Source organism: Camponotus floridanus, unplaced genomic scaffold, assembly GCF_003227725.1.
Source record: "Camponotus floridanus strain SB8 unplaced genomic scaffold, Cflo_v7.5 scaffold40, whole genome shotgun sequence".
Lineage (NCBI taxonomy): Eukaryota > Metazoa > Arthropoda > Insecta > Hymenoptera > Formicidae > Camponotus > Camponotus floridanus.
In genome coordinates, this window is record NW_020229548.1 from 1,358,370 (window position 1) to 1,378,310 (window position 19,941).

Genomic DNA, 19,941 nt, shown 5'->3' on the forward strand with positions numbered 1-19,941 from the left:
CACAGGGTCCCGTTTAAAGAGATAAGGCGATCTGTCACCTGTTTTCCTCTTTCTCGCGTCTGAAAAATCCGGCAGCGGTATCTCATTTATTCCACGAAGAGCCTCAACGAGAGACCGAAATACCGAGAAATCATTTTTTCGCTATCTCTAATAGTTTCCGAGAAAAGAGATGCTTCTAACATACACTTTACATAGTCCGGCGTATACACGGAATTACACATAAAATCACACACACACACACACACACACACACAAAATCACCCGCTCGCGCGCCCGTCTATAGCTCTGCTTCTTCCCGACTCGGTAGATGGCGCTGGACGGCGCGCTATATTCTCAGCTTTTTATCCGGGCGCTTGCGTGCCCCGCGCCAGTCGTGCATCGGCCTTCGCGTCAGTGGTGTCGGTTACACTCGCTTTTTTTCCCTGTCCGTATCTGTTTTCGTTTGGCGCAAACGACCGACCCGAGGCGGTGCTTGTGAAACATACGCACAGTTGGCAAACCGTCAGTACGCAACATGCGACCGAGCGACCCTCGAATCGCGACGGGCGACCGCCGGTCGTCCGGGTGACGTCTCGCGACCGTCCCCCCCCTCCCCCCAATCGCGAGTGACATCAAACGCGGCGGTAAATCGCGATCGATCGAATCGGCCGAGGATCGTGCTCAATCTCCCCCTCACCCTCGATCCTCTCCAGGAGGATGGATCGTTTCTCGGAGCGACGACGCGCGCGCGACTGTTGACATCGCTCGCTCGCGAGACCGACTCCCGGTTCGACGTGTGCCCGGTGTGTGCGCGTAGTGCGGGCCTTCTCCTCGTAGAATGGACACTCGCCGTCGCGACGACGGCGTTGTCAGCGGCGCGGTGCGCGCATCGATCAACCCGTGAGGCCAGGCGAGGGCGAGACAGAGAAACGTCAAGTTCGCCGAGGGCTCTCTCCCGGCCGTTTCGTCCTCGCGTCGCGATATACCCAGCTGTATTATAAGGCCCACGAGAAGGAGGAATGGACGTGACTCGTCGCCGCGTCCTCCCCGTGCAATGGCAGACGCGGATCGCCCGACGGCCGACGCCGCTCCTGTAGACGACGATCGACGACGGTGATCGACGACCACTCGTATCGATACGCGGATACATCGTTCGAGCGCGCGCGCGCGCGCGACGCCGAGTCCCGCGGAGTTGTGTGCCTGAGTGCGTCGAGTAAATAAATAGGAAGAGGGAAAAACACGGGATCGCGGAGGAACGGAAAGAGCGTCGGATATATTAATGAAGATGCGCCGCGGATTGATCGATCGGTTGCTCCTGCTAGCGGCCTTCGGAATCACGGTCCAAGGTAAGTCATCGAGTCCCTCCCTCTCGTTCCTTCACCCCTTTGTCGAAACGCGTATCCCCCCCGGATCCCAACTATCCTCGCTCCCCTTTCCAGCGATTCTCCCTAGCGATTTTGCGGCTCCAGCGTCCCCTGTGTCGCGCGTAAATAATGTATACGGGGTGTCCTCGTTGTACGCGACGCCGATTCGACGCGTTTAAAGGAAATCCCGGATATTCCCACGGATATTCTCTCGATCGCGTTTACGGCAGATGCGAGCACAGGCTCGGGAAGCGATTCGATCAGCATCGCTCTTCGCGACGGCGGCTGCGGCGGCGAATCCTATTCGCATAAATTGATTTGCGCACCCTCCCCTCCCACCCGTGTTGTTTCACCGATCTCGTTCCCGTCGAATCCGCGCGAATCGAGTTGGCAAGCAACGAGGACGCACTTTGCGACTTTGAGATTTGCTGGTTGAAATCGACGAAAATGGACTCGAAGCTCTCTCGCACTTTTTCATCGCTTGATCGAACGTTAAAAAAAGTTGAAAGGAACATGATTTTTTACTCCCGTTCTTTTCTCGTCGAGCGTGGAACGTACGGTGCATCCTTTTACTAGTTTCGGGCTAGTATTTATTTACGAGTACATTAGCTTACGTCTGTAGCCAAACATTTGCATTACGGATGAAACAGGGGAGATAAGATTCATGTGGCGCTAAACAAGAAGCATGAGCGAAAGATAAACAAAAAGTAATTAATATACGTTCTGATTCCGATCAAGAATTATTGAGATATATTTGCAAATACTTTTTTCATCTGATTCCTTAATAATAAAAAAGAAAGAAACATATGAGAGTGATTCACGTATAAATTATACACAGAAAAAAAGGACATTCTTGTTTTGAAAATATATTTAGTTTTAACATGGAAATCTCGAAATGAGATTATATTGCGTTAATTAAAGAAAAATATAATTGCTTACTTGAAAGAAGCCATTTTACATAATTCGAGAAAAATATATTCTTATTCTCTTCTTATTTAAGATTTAATTTTCTCGAATAGAAAAGAAACAATGTTGGATAGAAAATAACATTTTTAAATCAGAGATTATAATTTTCTTAAAGTAGAATTAAATAATTATATATTTTCAAGATGACAATTATAATATTAAAGAAGACTATAATATTGTTGAAATTTATTGCAATGTGAATGTTATTAATTGCATTTCCGATTGTGTAAAAAATAATACTCGGTCGCGATCAAAGTACAAACAACTTTAAATCGGTTTAAACGGGGAACGATTATTAAAGGTCTCCGAGGAGCGCTTCGATTCGTGTCTCTACTAATACTTACGTACGAGCCCCGAGTATCATTTCGTTCGAAATCAATTCTGTTAACCCTCAATTACTTTGATGGAGGCGCACATCTGACCCCGATGCAGATAGCTTGTGAGATATCACTTTTATCTTGAACTCTGACTCGTTATATTGCTCAAATGATTTTCACTTTTTCCCCCCTTTTTATCCTGCGCCTAATTAGGGCGCAGGTTATTCCCTTTGATGATGATACACGCTAATTTCGACGAGTTTATTAAATTTTACCTCACCCGATTTTTATTTCACGTAGAGATTTTATAATCAACGCGGTATATCGAGTTATTTTACAGACGTATATTCGCCCTCTGATCGTAAATGAAAAATTCACATTACATTTTCGAATGGTAATCATAAAAAATACAATATTGTTTTTCATAGTTATTTCAGTATATTATAATTAAATCGGTAGCAGCTGGAAACTTTCTGTTTCTGACAGGGCGAATTGTGCATGTGTGTGTTTCTGTTTTTGTTTGTTTTTTTTTTTTTTAATCTACGTAATGTAGAAAAAAAGCACTCGGCAAATTTTGCTCTCCGTTCGATATCAGATTTATGCTTAAGATCAGATTTATGCTTAAATGATCACGAATATATAATTTACCTGGCGCGTTATACGCGGCTGAGTATACCGCGCTCCACCGATATCGGGTGTAAGAAAAACAAGATCCGAGGAATATTAAGGGAAAGTTTTCCGACGCGGACGGGTTATTTATTTTAGTAGTTTCCGCGCGGCGACCGTCTAAAAATAGACGGTGATACGGCTAGAGGCGCGGTAGGCTTTTTTTTTTCGATGCTCTATTTTTGTTTGCGACGCGATGTTTATCGTTATTCGAGCAAAACTTTACATCTCCATTCTTATGCGACCGTCGCATCGCGTTCTATGTATGCGATGCAAACGAGCGTTTCAAGATATTTCGCGTCTATTTTTTCAGAGCGCGTTTATTTTTTCAAACGAATAACGTAATAATTTTGTCGCGAGCGCGCATCAAGCTGGATTAAGAATTAAGTGGATTTTCCGTGGATTGCTCGCAGACAATATTATCGATGTTTGCGATATATACACTGAGAAAAAAATTATTTTGAAATAAAAAAATTTTAGTTAACTCAAGAAAGCTATTTATTTGGTGGGTACTTAATATAATATGCGTATTTAATGAAAATTAAATGCTTTTGCTTAAATGAAATAAACAATTCCTTCCATTTAAAGTAAAAGTTTGAAGAAAACAAATTTATTTGATTTAACAAAATTTTTCTCTCGGTGTAATCGAGGGAAAAATTTTGTTAAATCAAATAAATTTGTCGAATCGAAGATTTTGACAGTCATCGTGCGATCGCAAAAGTCGGTCAATTTTTGTGCAACGCACGATGAAGAACGGGCCGTTGGGGTTTATTGTGGAATTTCGAATGAAGTATAATATTCATTGCTCGGTCAAAACTATTTCAATTTCCCCGAAGAGGTATGCGGGAGCAATTCTCTGTTGAACGCAAGACGTTATATTGATTTCCATGTATAATTACGCGCGTGTGCTGGAAATAAGGGTGAGCGGCACGCGACACGATTATGCTAGGCACATTGAACAATGTGTAAATGATAAATTGAGCCAAGTTTATCCCGTTCCGTAAATTCTCGTATAATTCCGAGATTCTCTCTCTTTCTCGTTCCTCGATCGTGTGTGCTCGCTCGTGTTTCGCTGTCTTTTTTCTTCTCTTTCTCTCTCTCTTTTTTTTTACCTCTCGCGCGCGATCGTTCACCTTTTATTACGACTCTTGATGTAATTGTTGCCGTGTTATTGGTTATTACGTGGCGCCGAGGCACGCCGCCCTCGATAGAAAATACCTTTTAAATGTCCATTACGTGCGCGCGCGTGGACAACGATTGATCTTTGGCGCGCGACGCGATTAATCTCCTTCAATCGCCGCCGCCGACAATGCATGACTAAGAGAAAAAAAGAAATCGCAGTTTATACAACGAAGAAGAAAGGCCGTTTGCTTTTGCAGGTGTCACGCGCGTAAGAAGCTATCCGTGTCCCTCCGACTATTCATGCCCCTTTAGAACTCCTTTTCACGCACAGGCGGTTTTCTCTTTCAGCCTCGCGCCATATTTGCCGGCTCCCAAATGAGCGATGCGTTTGAGCCGGGATGTACAAGTGACAGTTTTGTAAGACACGAGCCAACGTATATATATATATATATATATATCTTGCTAAAGTCGCTTTTACGGCGGCCAGACACGGATGGCATTTTTTTAACATCTTTTTACTGCCGTAAAGATTATCGGCAGTAAAAAGCAGCTAAAATCTGTGTTACGTAGGATATTTTATATACGAATATAATATGTGCAATTTAAAGATTCATGTACAAAATATATGTTAGAACACGTATCATGAAAAACGTGATTCAGTTGAATTATTTTTGGAAGATTCCTCCAAGGTGCATGTGTCAAAAGTGTTTTTATATATATATATATATATATATATATATATATATATATATTGTAAACTGTATTTTTGTATTTTTTATATTTTCATATTTCCCATATTCCCTTATTTTTTATCTCAAAATATAATATATATCACGCCCTCGATATACATATCTTCTTTTTACTTCTCTCACGCGGTATGTTTTCGCAAAATTAGCTTGCGGATGGTGCCGTGGACGGAAAATTTCGTCAACGACACGCGAATATTGGCCCGTGCGATCGCGATATGAAAGACGCCAGCATTCGAATTTTCGCATCGCGTAACTTTACGAGGCATTTTCCCGACCGCGGCGCCGAATCGTCGCCGTCGATACTCGACGGGGAAAGGGAAGGCTCCCTGCCTTTTATGCGGGAGACATAAAACGCGTTGCCGCACATTTTTGCCTTTGCCGTTGATATCCCTCCCAGCATATTTGCGATGAAAGTGTTTGCAAACTAGAAACCGCTTCTCATGCGGCCAACTAGGCGTGGTTACTCGCGATTCGCGATGCACGATGCTCGATGGTATTCTTTGTATCGTCGTAATAAATCGTACCGTCAATCATACCATTTAGCAATAATATTGTGTTCGTGTGCGCGCCTAAAATTTGTAGGTTTATCGTTAAATATAACAAGATTACGTAAGTTGCATCCTTTCGCATACCTTATATATATAATAATTATTGCTACACATTTTTTTATATTATATTACATTTATTGGCATAAATACTTGAATTACGCTCAATTCCGAGACTTGACGTTTCATTTATCTTTTTCACCTAAATCTATTTAAGGATGTTTTGTAGCTATTTTCAAAATATTGAGAATTTAATGAAAATTGTACAGAATGTCCTTACATATGTTTAGAATCTTTAGTACAATTTTTCAATCGAATCACTAAAGCGTTCACAAGTTATAAGGATTTTAATTTGCACCGAATTAACATGTGTTCTTATGGGAAACGTATAACCACGTCGATTCAAATGACAAAAACACATGGAAATAATATTTAGAATTTGTTTCAAATTTGTAAAAGTTTAGAGGAAATATTTGGTCAAATAATATTATACAAGTACTAACTGGTTAAAAAGATATTAAATATAATTCGATAAAGTTTACCATGTATCTGTCACAAGGCGAAATTCTCTGCCAAAAGTTTATCATTTCGATTAATAAAATTCGGAATATTTTAGTAAAAACGCAATAAATATTAAAAAATACATCTCTGCACTGTACACTGTAAAAAAGTATGTAAAATTACACATATAATCAGTGTAACAATTACGCTATTTATACAGGAAATATATAAATTCATGTACTTTTACAAAAATTTGTTTTTTTACTCTTTATTGTGTAAATATTCGTTTATATTTGATGAGAAATTACAAAGTTAAAAGTGCAATTTTTGGATTTTATGTAAATGTACAATTTTTTGTAACATTTATATAAAATTTAAAAATTACACTTAATAAATATTTACACAATAAAGAGTAAAATAACTAATTTTTGTAAAAGTACATGAATTTATATATTTTCGTTATAAATAGCGTAATTGTTACACTAATTATGTATGTAATTTTCAATTAAATTTAATATGTGAAATTGTATAAATACATATATAAAATGTATTATTACAGAAACATTTCCAGAAATCTACTTTTAACATGTAAATTTATTAGTACATTTTTAAGCACAAGATGCTTACTTACCATTTAAAATAATAATTTTATGAAATGCAAATTTACTAATGTATGTAAATATACACCTTTAATAGTTGATCTCAATATTACCCACTATAATAATTGTAAATTTACACCAAAATTTTTTACAGTGTAGCTAAGATCAAATTGTAATATACCACAATTTCTTATTCAAAACACCAAAGGTGGATATATTCGTCAATACATGATTTTCAGCTACTTTTTGCTGAGATTGTACATACGAAACATCCTTAGATAAATTTAAAAACACACAAACGAGATGTATATGCCTCCAAGGTAACTTTCGGAGCAGTTAACGTCGGGACGGAAATTGTAGCCAAACCGTCATGGATATCCGACTCGTTTCATACTCGGTGCCGAGTATCGTCAAAGGTTACCACGAATGCGCGGCTAACAACAACGACGCGATGGGATAGAGAAGGAGAGAAAGACGAGGCTTCGCTCTTCGTGAACCAGTTCCAGCTTTATCGATGCACCCGCACTCCCGGGATATCGCGTACGCGGCCGGCGAAACAAAAACGGCACGCGGATGAATAATTTATGGCGAAGACGACCACCACTAGGTTGCAGTTCCTCTCCTTTCTGTCCCTCCCCCCCTCCCCCCTCTCTCCCTCTCTCTCTCTCTCTCCCTCCCTCCCTCCCTCTCTCTCTTTCCCTCTCGTTGTGTCGGACGACAACGAACGCGGACGCGCACGAATAATTAATCACCATCTATAGCAGGAATCTAAAGATAGTGTTTCGCGACTGACTGACGTGTACATATGGTCTTTGTTCCGCGGCATCGCGGCTCGGTCGTAAAAACGGCAAGTGGATAATGCCGAGAGTTTCAGTCTCGCGACAACGTCCCCGTCGTCTAAAAAAAACGAGTACATCTCTCTTTCTCTGTCGGTGAAAGTGTGATTTCGCGTAAACACGCTATCGCGCACACCCCCCCGTCTTCCCGCCCCGCTATCTTTTTTGCGGGACACCGATACCCATGAGATGCAATTAATGCATGTCGCATGTCGCATTGAACAGCGTGATAAAGTTTGATTCACGCTCGGACGAACGACTTGCTTATTTGTCTCGCGATTATTGCCCGCGATTGATGTGTAAATGAAATTCTAAAAGATTACGGAAACTAATAGGCAATATTAATAGAATCTATCGAGGGATTTGCGATTGAAATGTATCGCGATAGGCGCCACATCACGCTCGACCAGCTGGCATAATGACAGATATTATAGATCGGATTTTCCGTATATGGTCTTTAGCAAGCTATGTATAGAGTTTGAATTATAAAGGAACTCTCTATGTGCATTACAGTCCGTATCGTGCAGTGTATTACAGTCACGTCATTTATTAACTTTGGTTCATCCATTTCTATTCTGTCTAAGTAGGAAATAGATCTGATAAAAAATTATGAGTTTTCTATTAAAGAGGAAAATATGATATCGGTTATAATAGATATAATAGTTTTCACATGTGTATATCTAAGATGTTTATAAAAGAGATAGTTTTTATTAGTCTGAAAATAAAGAAACGCGAAGAAATCTCATTTTCGATTACGACTAAAATGTCTGCTCGATGTTTGAATATTTTATAATTGAATATAAGAGGAATCGAATTAGTCAATTCAACGAGGTAAAATTAAGTTAAATTTCAGGAATACATAAGATGTGACAGGCTTAATGAGTCTTAAAAGTTTTATTCTAGCCTCAAATAGAATTTATATTTTAATGGCAAATTCAACTGTACATCTATGTCAGAGAATAATTTCAATAATAAGCTTTAAAAGATATGCTCTATAAATCTTTAGAATAATCCCGACTTGGGTCGAATCTTTTTCAAGAGACTTAATAAAAAGTACAAAAATTGCCAAGGATATGATCAATGAAAAATTCAAGTCGAGAGAGAAAAATCTTTTCCAAGTGAAGAATCTAGTTCAACGGTTGTTCGATTCACTTTTTTGCGAAAAGATTGATAGATTTAATATTCAAAATTGATAAAATAAAATCTAAAATCTCTTGGAAATGGATAAGATAAAAGATAAAATTCTTGAAAAATTCTCAGCGGAAAGTGGATTAAAGTATTATCGAGACCTTTAGGAAAAATACGGTACCGAAGTTCGATGCAAATCTCGCAAAACGTAAACACGTGTATCGAGAATGCCAAGACACGACGAGGGAAGCAGAAGTAACGGAAAGACTGTACGTTGTCATTCGTATATTGCGGCGTTCGCGAGTAGAATGTTAGTTACTTCATCACGCTCCTTCGCCTCGTACCTTCGCGTTATCGTACCTTGGCACGTGTGCGCGAATGCATCGGGCACTCCGATGAAATATGCCGCATGTCGTTAGGATGCATTCTCACGACCGATTCTCCTTTTTTTTCTCTCTCTCTCCCTCTTTCTCTTTCTTTTACTCGTTTCTTCTATCTGCGCTCGCTCACGTTGCCGGCGAGAAATCCGAATGAGGACTAAAAAGGGCCGATCAGAACTTGCTCGAGGTCCCTTCTCTACCTCGAAATGACAAGTGACTTCGCGTTATCTTTCACGAGCCGCGACACGTACGCGCCAAGATACGCGTATCCCGCAACACCCGTGAATTCGGGCCTGGGGAATTAATCGTGGCGATTATGCGCCTGAGAATCGGCGAACGGTGTCATGGAACGTCGTATCTGTACGATTCTTTTTTTTCTTCCTCTACGTTTTGACACCATCTCCTGGCCCGAAAATATAAATGTTCCGCGAGATATCGCGTTTTATTACCTTCTTTCCGTAACGAAAGATTATTTTAATGCACTCTGTTTCCCTAACTGTCTTTCGAATGAGGAATCGAGCTTATCTAAATAGTTTTCCGAGCAAGATCTTACCGCTCGATGCATAACGTATCACGCACTGAGAAAAAAATCTGATTGCATTAATTAGAATTCTGGTAGATTCATTAGTATGTTTGTTGGAAAATGGACGAACCAGAATTCTTGCAGGAATTACCAGATGAATCTGATTAATTTCTTCCTGTTAAATTTACCAAATTTTCTGGTTAATAATACTAAACTCGCCAGCACCAAGCTGTCTAAAATTTTTTCTAATCTCAAAAGTCTGTTTAATATTCTGAATTTCAACAAGATTATTGAATAAATTCAATCCAGATTATTAAATAAATTATTTTAAATTCAGTTTGTTAGAAATTAAACTGATAAACAGTAATGCAAGAAGAGGACGCAGCTCAAACACACACAATCAGAGAGCTATCGTTCTCTTTCTGGCACTACTGCTAAGAGAAAAAAAATATACTTTGGATTTAATGTTAATACTAGTTCTTTATATACATTTCATGGCAAATATTGAATACGAGTTAAGTTAAGAAGCAAGCAAAGAAATTAATGTAACAAGAAATTTGATAGATCCAACCAGAAAATATTAATTAAATCCTTATAGTAAAATCTCTATTAAATGTTTAGTCATAAAAAATCGAGTCCTATCATCATAACTAGAAATTCTTGTTTGATTTAACCAAAATGCCTTCAATCATACACGTCTTGTTGATACAATCAAACGATTTTTCTCAGTGTACAATTGCAATTATATTATTATATTAAAATATATTGATAAATTATATTGAAAATAAATATTGATAAATTATATTAAAATATATTGCAATTTATATTAAATTTATATTAAAATTTTTCTCAAACAAAACCACACATACAATTGAAAAATCCTTACATCCTCAAATTTCCTTAAAGCAAAGAAATAAACGTTCTAGTTATAAAAAATCGAGTCTTATCATGATAACTAGAAATTCTTGTTTGATTGAATCAAAATGCCTTCAATCATCTTGTTGGTGCAATCAAGCGATTTTTCTCAGTGCGCCATTAATAAGAAAGACGTTGCGGTCGTGCTGAGAGGTCAGCGACCTTGACTTAAAAAGTTGGCGAAAACGCTATTTTACGTTTCACGATGCAGCAGCCGTTAAATTTAAATAAACTGTTAGCGCAGTCTAGCGAGTACACGGTTAAAGTTTTCCACCGCAAACACCTCCGTTGTTCTCTCGTTCGGGATTTAATGGGCGAACGAAGATGACGGACTTTGAAGGGCGCGCCGTCAGAGGAGCCGAGAGAGGCGCAACGACGGAGGATTTTCCGTTATTTCATACGGTACAAAAGCGCGAGATCCAGCGCGCTTTAACCGTGGAATGTAAAACAGCGACGGGACTTTGCACTCGCGGCCCGCGACAAATCCGAGAATATAAAGCACATAGCGACGGATCTTGTCTCCGTCTTGCTAAAGCACCTCGTCGTAGCCAGGATAGGAGGAAATGTCCGTCTCGTTTATTCGACGCGTAATTTGATTCCCTCGTAATAGGGCTAGTATTTGCCCTGGCAAAAGTCGGAAATATATAATATAATGCGCTCGCGCTAGTTTATTAAATACACACACGTTTACGCATCCGCGTTACGAACTTTCGCGAGTTTGTTCCGCTGCAAAAATTTCTTCCCCTCCCTCTTGCGCTCGGCGCGCATTGTACGTAAAATACGGTTTCATAATTTTAATCAACTTTATATTAAGGCGGATCTGCGGCGCTCGCGCTTCAATAGTAATTCAATTTCACGCCTAATTTCCGCGATATTTAACGGCGACGGCGCAACAACGAAATTATCTCCGAAATAATTGCGACGAGAACGACGGCGATTTGCGGCGATTTTCCACAAGTGCGCGCTCTCTCGCCAATTAAAATAGACGTTCGGGAAACGGCTTATTTTCAAGCTGAAATTCTCCACGGGCTATTACGGTGCGCTGAAAGAAAGCACTGTCTAAAGTAGCGCACGATTAGGCTGGAGAGCGAAAGAGAGAGCAAAAGGGAGAGAGAGAGAGAGCTCTCATGACACGTATGACACATCAAAGAGACTAATTTAACGAAACCGGGCTAGGAGGCTGGGTGGACCGCGACAGGAATCGGTTGTTTGTAAGAGCAACAGCTAACGTTTTGTTGCCGGCCGCGCGTAACGACGACGATGGCGACGACGACGACGATGAGCGACCGAGAGATCGCAAAAGATCGCGCGCGATATATCGGACAAAGGAGTCCGTTGTTCGCGCTCGTTGCAGACCTTGCTTCCTCGCCGGCCGAGAAATGTTTTCTGAACTTCGCTCAGCAGCCAGCTTCGACGTGAGACGCGCTCGGTCTCTCTCTTTCTCTCTTGTTCTCTCTTCTCTCATTGCGCGCTACTCATCGGCGAGAGGCATTTCCGTCAGAGTAGTTCGTCGTATTTCGAAAGGGCGTATTAGGTCCTATTATTTCGCGCGAGTACCATTACGGATATAATACCGCGTCGGCCTCTCTCAAGATGCAGCGAGTACACAGATGGCCCGCATGAATGTATAGAAAGAGAGAGAGAGAGAGAGAAAGAGAGAGAGAGAGAGAGAGAGAGAGAGAGAGAGAGAGAGAGAGAGTAGTTGCGGAAGAAAAGCACAAAAGGAGCCCGGACGGCGCGATGGTCTAAAAATTTCAATGCGGTTAGATAAAGATCATAGCAATATCATTAAATGAAACGCGAATGCTTCAAGTATAAGCTAAGCTCTCTCGGGGTCTCCCTCTCTCCCTCTCTCTCTTTCTCTCTTTTGATTTGTTTCTTCGGTTAATTCGAATACACTGAGAGAATTGTTTTGTATCAGCAATGAAAATTTTGTTATTGACTAGGGTTGCACGAGATACCAAGATTAGTTTTGATATTGTCTTGTCTTGAATTTTAAGACAAGATCAAGACAAGATTTTTAATTAGATTTTTAATTAGAATTTCAAGACAATATCAAGATTAAGACTGTCAAAATTATTAGTCTTGTCAAGATTATTGATTCTCAGAAAAACTAAAATATTTATATTTGTAAATGAAAAAAAGAGTCACTATACGAATTTTAAAAAATGTTATTCAATAAAAACATTTATATTGATAAATTTAAAAACATTTAATATTAATACAATAACATTTTTATAAATTAGATATCAAACTCGCAAATTTTAGACATTAAAGAGCATTTCACCCAGGAATTGATGCACATTAGTACTTTTAAAGATTTACTTTGTAAACTGGTTCTATTTTTTGACATAGTCAGAGTTTCTATTGAGAAAAGTCTTTCTACTGGCACGGACGAGGCAGTTGAACTTAAAATGTCTCGAGCCATTTTTGAATGTGGGATAAATATGAACCTGATTTTTTTACCACTCCAAAATATTTATATCTGCACATTTCCTTGGAGCCTGTAAATAGTTATTAATTTCTGTTTTCCATGAAACAGTAAATGTTTTTTTAAGTAAATAGACGGCATTTATAGATTGCATAGTAATAATTATAATGAAAATATAATACAATAGTAATAATTATTTCAAATTATATTACAAAAATTATGTTAAATATTATTTAAATAATTTTTTAATATTAGATAAAAAATTGTGTTAATAAAATCGAGACAAGACAATACAAGACGATTTTTGCTACCAATATTCATTCAAGACCAAGACAAGATTTAAAATTTTGAAAATTTTCAATATCAATACAATATATTTTTACGAATATTGTCTTGTCTTGGGTCTTGTGTGTGTGTGTGCAACCCTATTATTGACGCAAAAACTAATTGTTGATATGCGACCAATTAAACCATTGGTTTCCACGCCGATTTTAATTCGTTGAATTCATTTATTTAATAACTAATTACACAACTGTTTCGTATGATGTACAAAGATTTTGAAAGTAAAAAATAGAATATTTTGTTGCTGAAACAAAACAATTACGTAAGAATATAGCTAAAAAACTTTTTTGTTAACGTAAATAAATAAAATAAATAATTTCTTTGGAAAGCCCAATGTTTTAATAAAGTTTCAACTTTTCTATGTATAAAGAAGAAATTTTGAGAGGAGAGAAAGAAACTTTCTCGAAAAACTGAACGGTCACTTCAAATGTTTATCACTTTATTATTTATTAATTATTTTACTGTGTTTTTACACTTGCTTTTTTCACTCAGTATCTAAAACAAACCATAAATATATTTTCTCGTTTTGAATCAAACAAACTAATACGTTTACGTTATTGTGCATGGCTCGCACGAGAGCCCTCTGTCGAATCAATGCTCTGTACAAAATATTTAATAATACTGACCAACTTTAAATATTTATTAAAAAATTGTTTGTTTAACTCGATGTCATATATCCTTCCATACTACATTTAACAAAAATATTTTTTATTACAGTAGTAGATTATTTTGTTCAAATTACTAAAAGAAAATTTATTTTATAACTACGATCAAATATCTACTCACAAAATGTGAGTAATAAAATAATATCGTTTTGTTAATTCAAGAAATTTACCAAATTTTTTGTTTATCTAAACAAAAAATTATTACACTTTGCTATCTTTACAAAATTTTCTTATTAAAAACAGCTATTTGTGAGTAATTTTATTTTTTTGCTTATTTTATTACTATAACTTTTTTCTCAGTGCACTCTGCTGGCAAAAGCGCAAGCCGTCCTCTTATTCATTCCCCGCGTTATAGAAGCGATCTCGAAGTAAGATCTCTCTATTCAAGGAAAATTTGAACTTTTATTACTCGTATTCCGCGTGATTCTCCATATCGTATCTAAATTAATTTCTTAATGTCGATCCCATTTCGTAATTAAGCATGCCATTAACTTTTCATTGGACGCCGCGATGGAAATCTCATTCCGTGCATATTCCAAGCGTCCCTCCGAGATAATCCCTCCACATGTCACGATATTCTCCGCGAGCGGAGCGAAGGGTAGAGTCTCGATATTCCGATATCATCTTATTATTGTGCTATTATATCCCGTCTCTCGCGATTAGGGCGCCTTTAATATTCGATGTTGCGCGCCGCTCTGTCGCGCCAGACAATTTCGATGCTGGCACACGCGGCTGGCTCGGCTGGATTCTCCATCTCTTCTCGACGCGGATATCGCGCGGCAGGACTCGTGAAAGATGTACGGCCCGAAGGTGTCTTCGACCCCGTTAAGTTCCCTTTTTCGGCCGTAAGGGCCGAAGATGTGGGGTGCGAGAAGAGAATCGCAAGGGGGAAAACGCACGATCGATAAGAGCGCCTCGTAAGACAATTTCTTCTGGGGCGACGAGATAGAGAGACGGAGATGGATAAAGAGAGAAATAGAGAGGGAGAGAGAGAAGCGGCTTCTTTCCACCCATCGCCATTTTAGGTACAGGTGTATGCGTGCGCGCGCACGGGAAAAGAGGGCGAGAGGGTGCACGAGGAGCCAAGGGCGAACGGGAGGAGGGGGAGAAGGTTCGGCCTGGGTGGTAGGGAAGAGATGAGCTCCCTCGTGCGCGGCGGGAAAAGGGGACCCTTTTCCGAGAAACGACGATCCTACGTTAGTCTCCCTGAAACGGTCTTATTTTTTTATAAGTTTTCGGCGACCCTGCCGAAGAGCAGTCCCGAAGGGTACGCGGGATTCCTTCCCTTCGTCGACGAACGAACGACAACTGTGCCCACACGAAGGCGCCTTTCCTCCTGGAACGTGACTGCTCCTTATACCGGGTGATTTCGCCGCGACGATCGTTAGTACATGTCGGACGTGGTACAAGGATAAGGCACGAGGGAAATGCGAGGGACAAATATATGAATTGATGTAAATATATAGAAATATATAGAAATGAGGATTGCACGAGGATACCAAGATTAGTCTTCATATTGTCTTGTCTTGAATTTCAAGACAAGATTTTTAATTAGTTATCAAGACAATACCAAAACTAAGACTGTCAAGATTATTGGTTCTCAAAAAAACTAAAATATTTATATTTGTAAATGAAAAAAAATCACTATATACGAATTTAAAAAAATGTTATTCAATAAAAACATATTGATAAATTTAAAAACATTTAATATTAATACGATGTAATATTTTTATAAATTTTTAGAAATCAAACTCGCAAATTTTAGACATTAAAGAGTATTTCACCCAGGAATTGATGCACATTGCTGCTTTTAAATATTTACTTTGTAATCTGGTTCTATTTTTTGACATAGTCAGAGTTCCTATTGAGAAAAGTCTTTCTACTGGCACGGACGAGACAGTTGAACTTAAAATGTCTCGAGCCATTTTTGACAATGTGAAATAAATATGAACCTGATTTTTTTACCACCCCAAAATATTTATATCTGCACATTCCCTTGGAGCCTTAAATAGTTATTAATTTCCGTTTTCCATGAAACAATAAATGTTTTTTTATGTAAATAGACGGCATTTATATCGATTACATAGTAATAATTATAATTAAAATGTAATACAATAGTAATAATTTCAAATTATATTACAAAAATTATGTTAAATATTATTTAAATAATTTTTTAATATTAGATAAAAAATTGTTAATAAAATCGGGATAATACAAGACGAGATTTTTGCTACCAATATTCACTCAAGACCAAGACAATATTTAAATTTTTGAAAATGTTCAATATCAATACAATATTTTTGCGAATATTGTCTTGTCTTGGGTCTCGTGCAACCTTAATAGAAATATATATATTAGTATTTTTAAATAAGAATCAATAAATATAATCGAAAGAAAAAGAAAATCCATATTTTGGAATAAAATAATTTTAAAATAATTTTAACAATTGAAACAAAATAATTTTAACAATTATGTAACAAATTGTTAAATAATTTTAACAATTATTTAACAAATTGTTAAATAATTTTAACAATTTGTTACGATACACATTTATTACGTTTTTTCGTCGAGTTATTATTTTGAACGCGTATTATGTGCACGTTGCTGCTGTCTCAGCTGTTATTAAGTCCGCGATCGATGAACTTGAGCACGGATTTAAAGCTCCCGGAACGCATACCGGGTATCGATAATACGCAATGCGAAGGTATTGGTATCCGTAATACGCAATTGACTAGGGGTCCGAGTATTTCGAAGCCCATAGTGGGCATTGATAATCGATATCTGGTAGATATCAATCGCCACTTTGAATTCTTTTGACTGGAGTTTTTTTTATCCATAAATGTAGCGCGATTTGCGCGACTCGCGTATTCGACCATGCGAAACAGTATTTCAATTAATCATTTGCGCGATATCGTTCGCCAAAGTACATACAACGAATTCTCTCTCTTTCTTTTTTTTTTTTTTTTCGTTTGCTTTTGGTAAATAGCGATATCTTGAATGAATAATTGAGCATAAATAGATAAAATCTTTTTCTCCCTTTTTCCCCTTTTATTATTTAATTAAATCCGAGATTTTAATGTCAAGATTTAAACTCTTGCTAATTATCAAATTAATCAACGTCGAATATAAAAAGATATTCCCATTTTTACTACCCAAACTTCAATGGAAACGTGACGTCTAATTAACTCGTTGAATGCCAGTCTTTACCGCCATTTTCCGCGCAAGCAAAAATGCCAGACCATTTTGCGTGTGTATTCCGCTGGTCAACTTAAGTATAAATATTTCAACTTTTTCTCAGCCCGAGGCTGTGAAATAACACATCGCATATACTAGAAACTTGAAAGAACAGCGTCAGCAATTCCGGCATTTTCCGCAAAAATTCCGTTAAAGAATTCCGATATTTTTTTACAACGTTATTACCTGCCACGCGAATTACCGAACACCTTTTAAAATTCATTATCCATTAATAATCAATTATTAATAATAACATTACGCGAGATTAGCGCATATAATGTTTCCAAGTAATACACGGAATTAACTTATAAAATAACAGACTCGATGTTATCGCAGGTAAATAATTAATCGCGTTATCGAGAATTAATCTGTAACGCGATAAATCTGCCGACAGGGTCGATAAACCGATTCTTCCAAAGCGGATCCCTCGCTTTAAATCTAATTGTGTGCGACGCGCGGCGCATTCCGTTGCCTCTTCCACTCGTCCTCGGAGGAATCAGCCCGTTCGTTAGCGAAGGCGTCGTGGCCCGCGTGATCGTAATAATTTCAGCCGCACAAAAGAAGAGATAACGATCGAGAAGTGGAACTAACCCGGAGGCCACCAAATTAAAATCACACTAAACTACCGGCAGCGCCGTAATTAAGTATTTCTCAGGCAAAAGATTCTTTGGAAGCTTGCGGAGAAAGAGACGGGCGATATTCTCTCTCTCTCTCTCTCTATTTCTCTTCCAGCCTGCGAGCCCCCCTCGGCGCGATCACCCACGCGCACGCACACGTGCGTGCGCTCGCACGCGCACGCATTTAGCTGCGGGGCCGGCCTCTTCGCGTCTCTTTCTTTCGGCTCGCGCGCGCGTGAAATGCGCGCGCCGAGTCATCGCGCAACTATTCCTCCGTCTATGGTAGCCGCTATCGTCGTCATCAAGCAGCATCGAGGAGGGTGAGAGAAAGAGAGAGAGAGAGAGAGAGGACGAAAGAAAGAGAAACCATCGCCAATCTGCGAGCGTACTCCGAGTGTCCTCCTTCCCTCCGTAGATCGATCTAACGGCCGGCTCGCCCGGTCTTTCTTTAGCCTCTTCCCGCTTTGGGGCTCTCCTCCCCGCAGCAGAACAAGGGAGGAAATGGCGAATTAGAGCGAATGGGAATGATAAGCGCCAGAGAGCGCGGGAGAGAGAGCGGGGGGGGGGGGAAGAGGGATCGGAGAGATGAAGAGAGATAGCGGGGCCCGGAGCCACCAAACCGACGGTAAATCAATACTGACATCGCGGTCGTGACGCCATACGCCAAGTCATCGGACGTACAACGGATGGAACGGCTATTAAGACTAGCAACGCCGGTTGGGAAAACACTCGCTCCACGTATCATTATTTAAGGATTAATGTTTATGCCCGAATCGATTATCCCTCGCGATACGATAACGTTGTTCAGGTATCCCGGACAACGATCGATCTTAATTTTACGGGGAGTCTCGTTCGCAAATTGTAAAACGAATCTCGCAAATTTTGCATGGTACTATTATTAATAGTAGTAATAATATTATTAAAAATTGTCGTTTAAATGAATAGTATTATTAATAATAAAAAGTAAAAAAATAAATAGTATTGTAAATACTATTAATAATAATAATATTATTATTATTGTAAAACGAATCTCACAAATTTTGCATGGTACTATTATTAATAATACTATTAATAATAATAATAATATTATTATTATATTATTAAAAATTGTCGCTTAAATAAATAATATTATTAATAATAAAAAGTAAAAAATAAATAGTATTGGAAATACTATTAATAATAATATTATTATTATTATTGTAAAACGAATCTCACAAATTTTGCATGATACTATTATTAATAATACTATTAATAATAATATTATTATATTATTAAAAATTGTCGCTTTAATAAATAGTATTATTAATAATAAAAAGTAAAAAGTAAATAGTATTGGAAATACTATTAATAATAATAACAATATTATTATTATTATTAATATTATTATAATATAATATTATTATTATTATTATTATTATTAATAGTATTTCCAATACTATTTATTTTTTACTTTTTATTATTAATAATACTATTTATTAAAGCGACAATTTTTACCGAATAACTCTCCGCATTCTTTTTCCAAAATTGTGAAAAATTTCGGAATTATATATTCGCGATTCGTTAACCGATATTATAGGCAAACATAAACGCGTGCGGATTTCACGCGTTTGAAATTCTGAAAACTCTATTTGCGAAATAAAAATGACAAAATTTCGTTGGCGCATGCGATATTCAAAGAATTCAAGTCGCCTGAATCATTCGAATATTCTAATATCAAGCCCGACTTGCTGCAGCGATATCCAAATATCGGAGTACGTACGGAATTCGGAATTGCATTTGCCGTGAGCAGCCCGGTGTACCGATAACGTTAGATACGTCCGTAAGCGGTATATGTATATACTTTAAGTAGCGAGCGCGAGATTCGGAATCTACGACTAGGACGACGGCTCTATTTTATATCGCGCACGTGCGTATTTCGACATTCCTGCCGAGCGCGAGAGCGCGGCCTATCCGCTTTAAAAACTTATCGATTGCCGTCCCTCGCGGCGTAAAACGCGCGGAAGTGCCCGGCGCCTGTTATGTACCGACAATGAGAATATTACGTCTCCGGCTGTCGGGAGTC

At 38.4% G+C, this 19,941-nt stretch overlaps 1 protein-coding gene across 1 annotated transcript in view; it reads left to right on the forward strand.

The window, feature by feature from the left end:
* Positions 1–384: 384 nt before the first annotated feature.
* The window catches only part of LOC105253287 (roundabout homolog 2), a 130,209-nt gene continuing 110,652 nt past the window's right edge, over positions 385–19,941 (forward strand). The window contains exon 1 of the mRNA XM_025411602.1: positions 385–1,325. Within this exon, the coding sequence (XP_025267387.1) occupies positions 1,259–1,325 (67 nt within the window). The 5' untranslated portion in view covers positions 385–1,258. The remainder of the gene's footprint in view (positions 1,326–19,941) is intronic.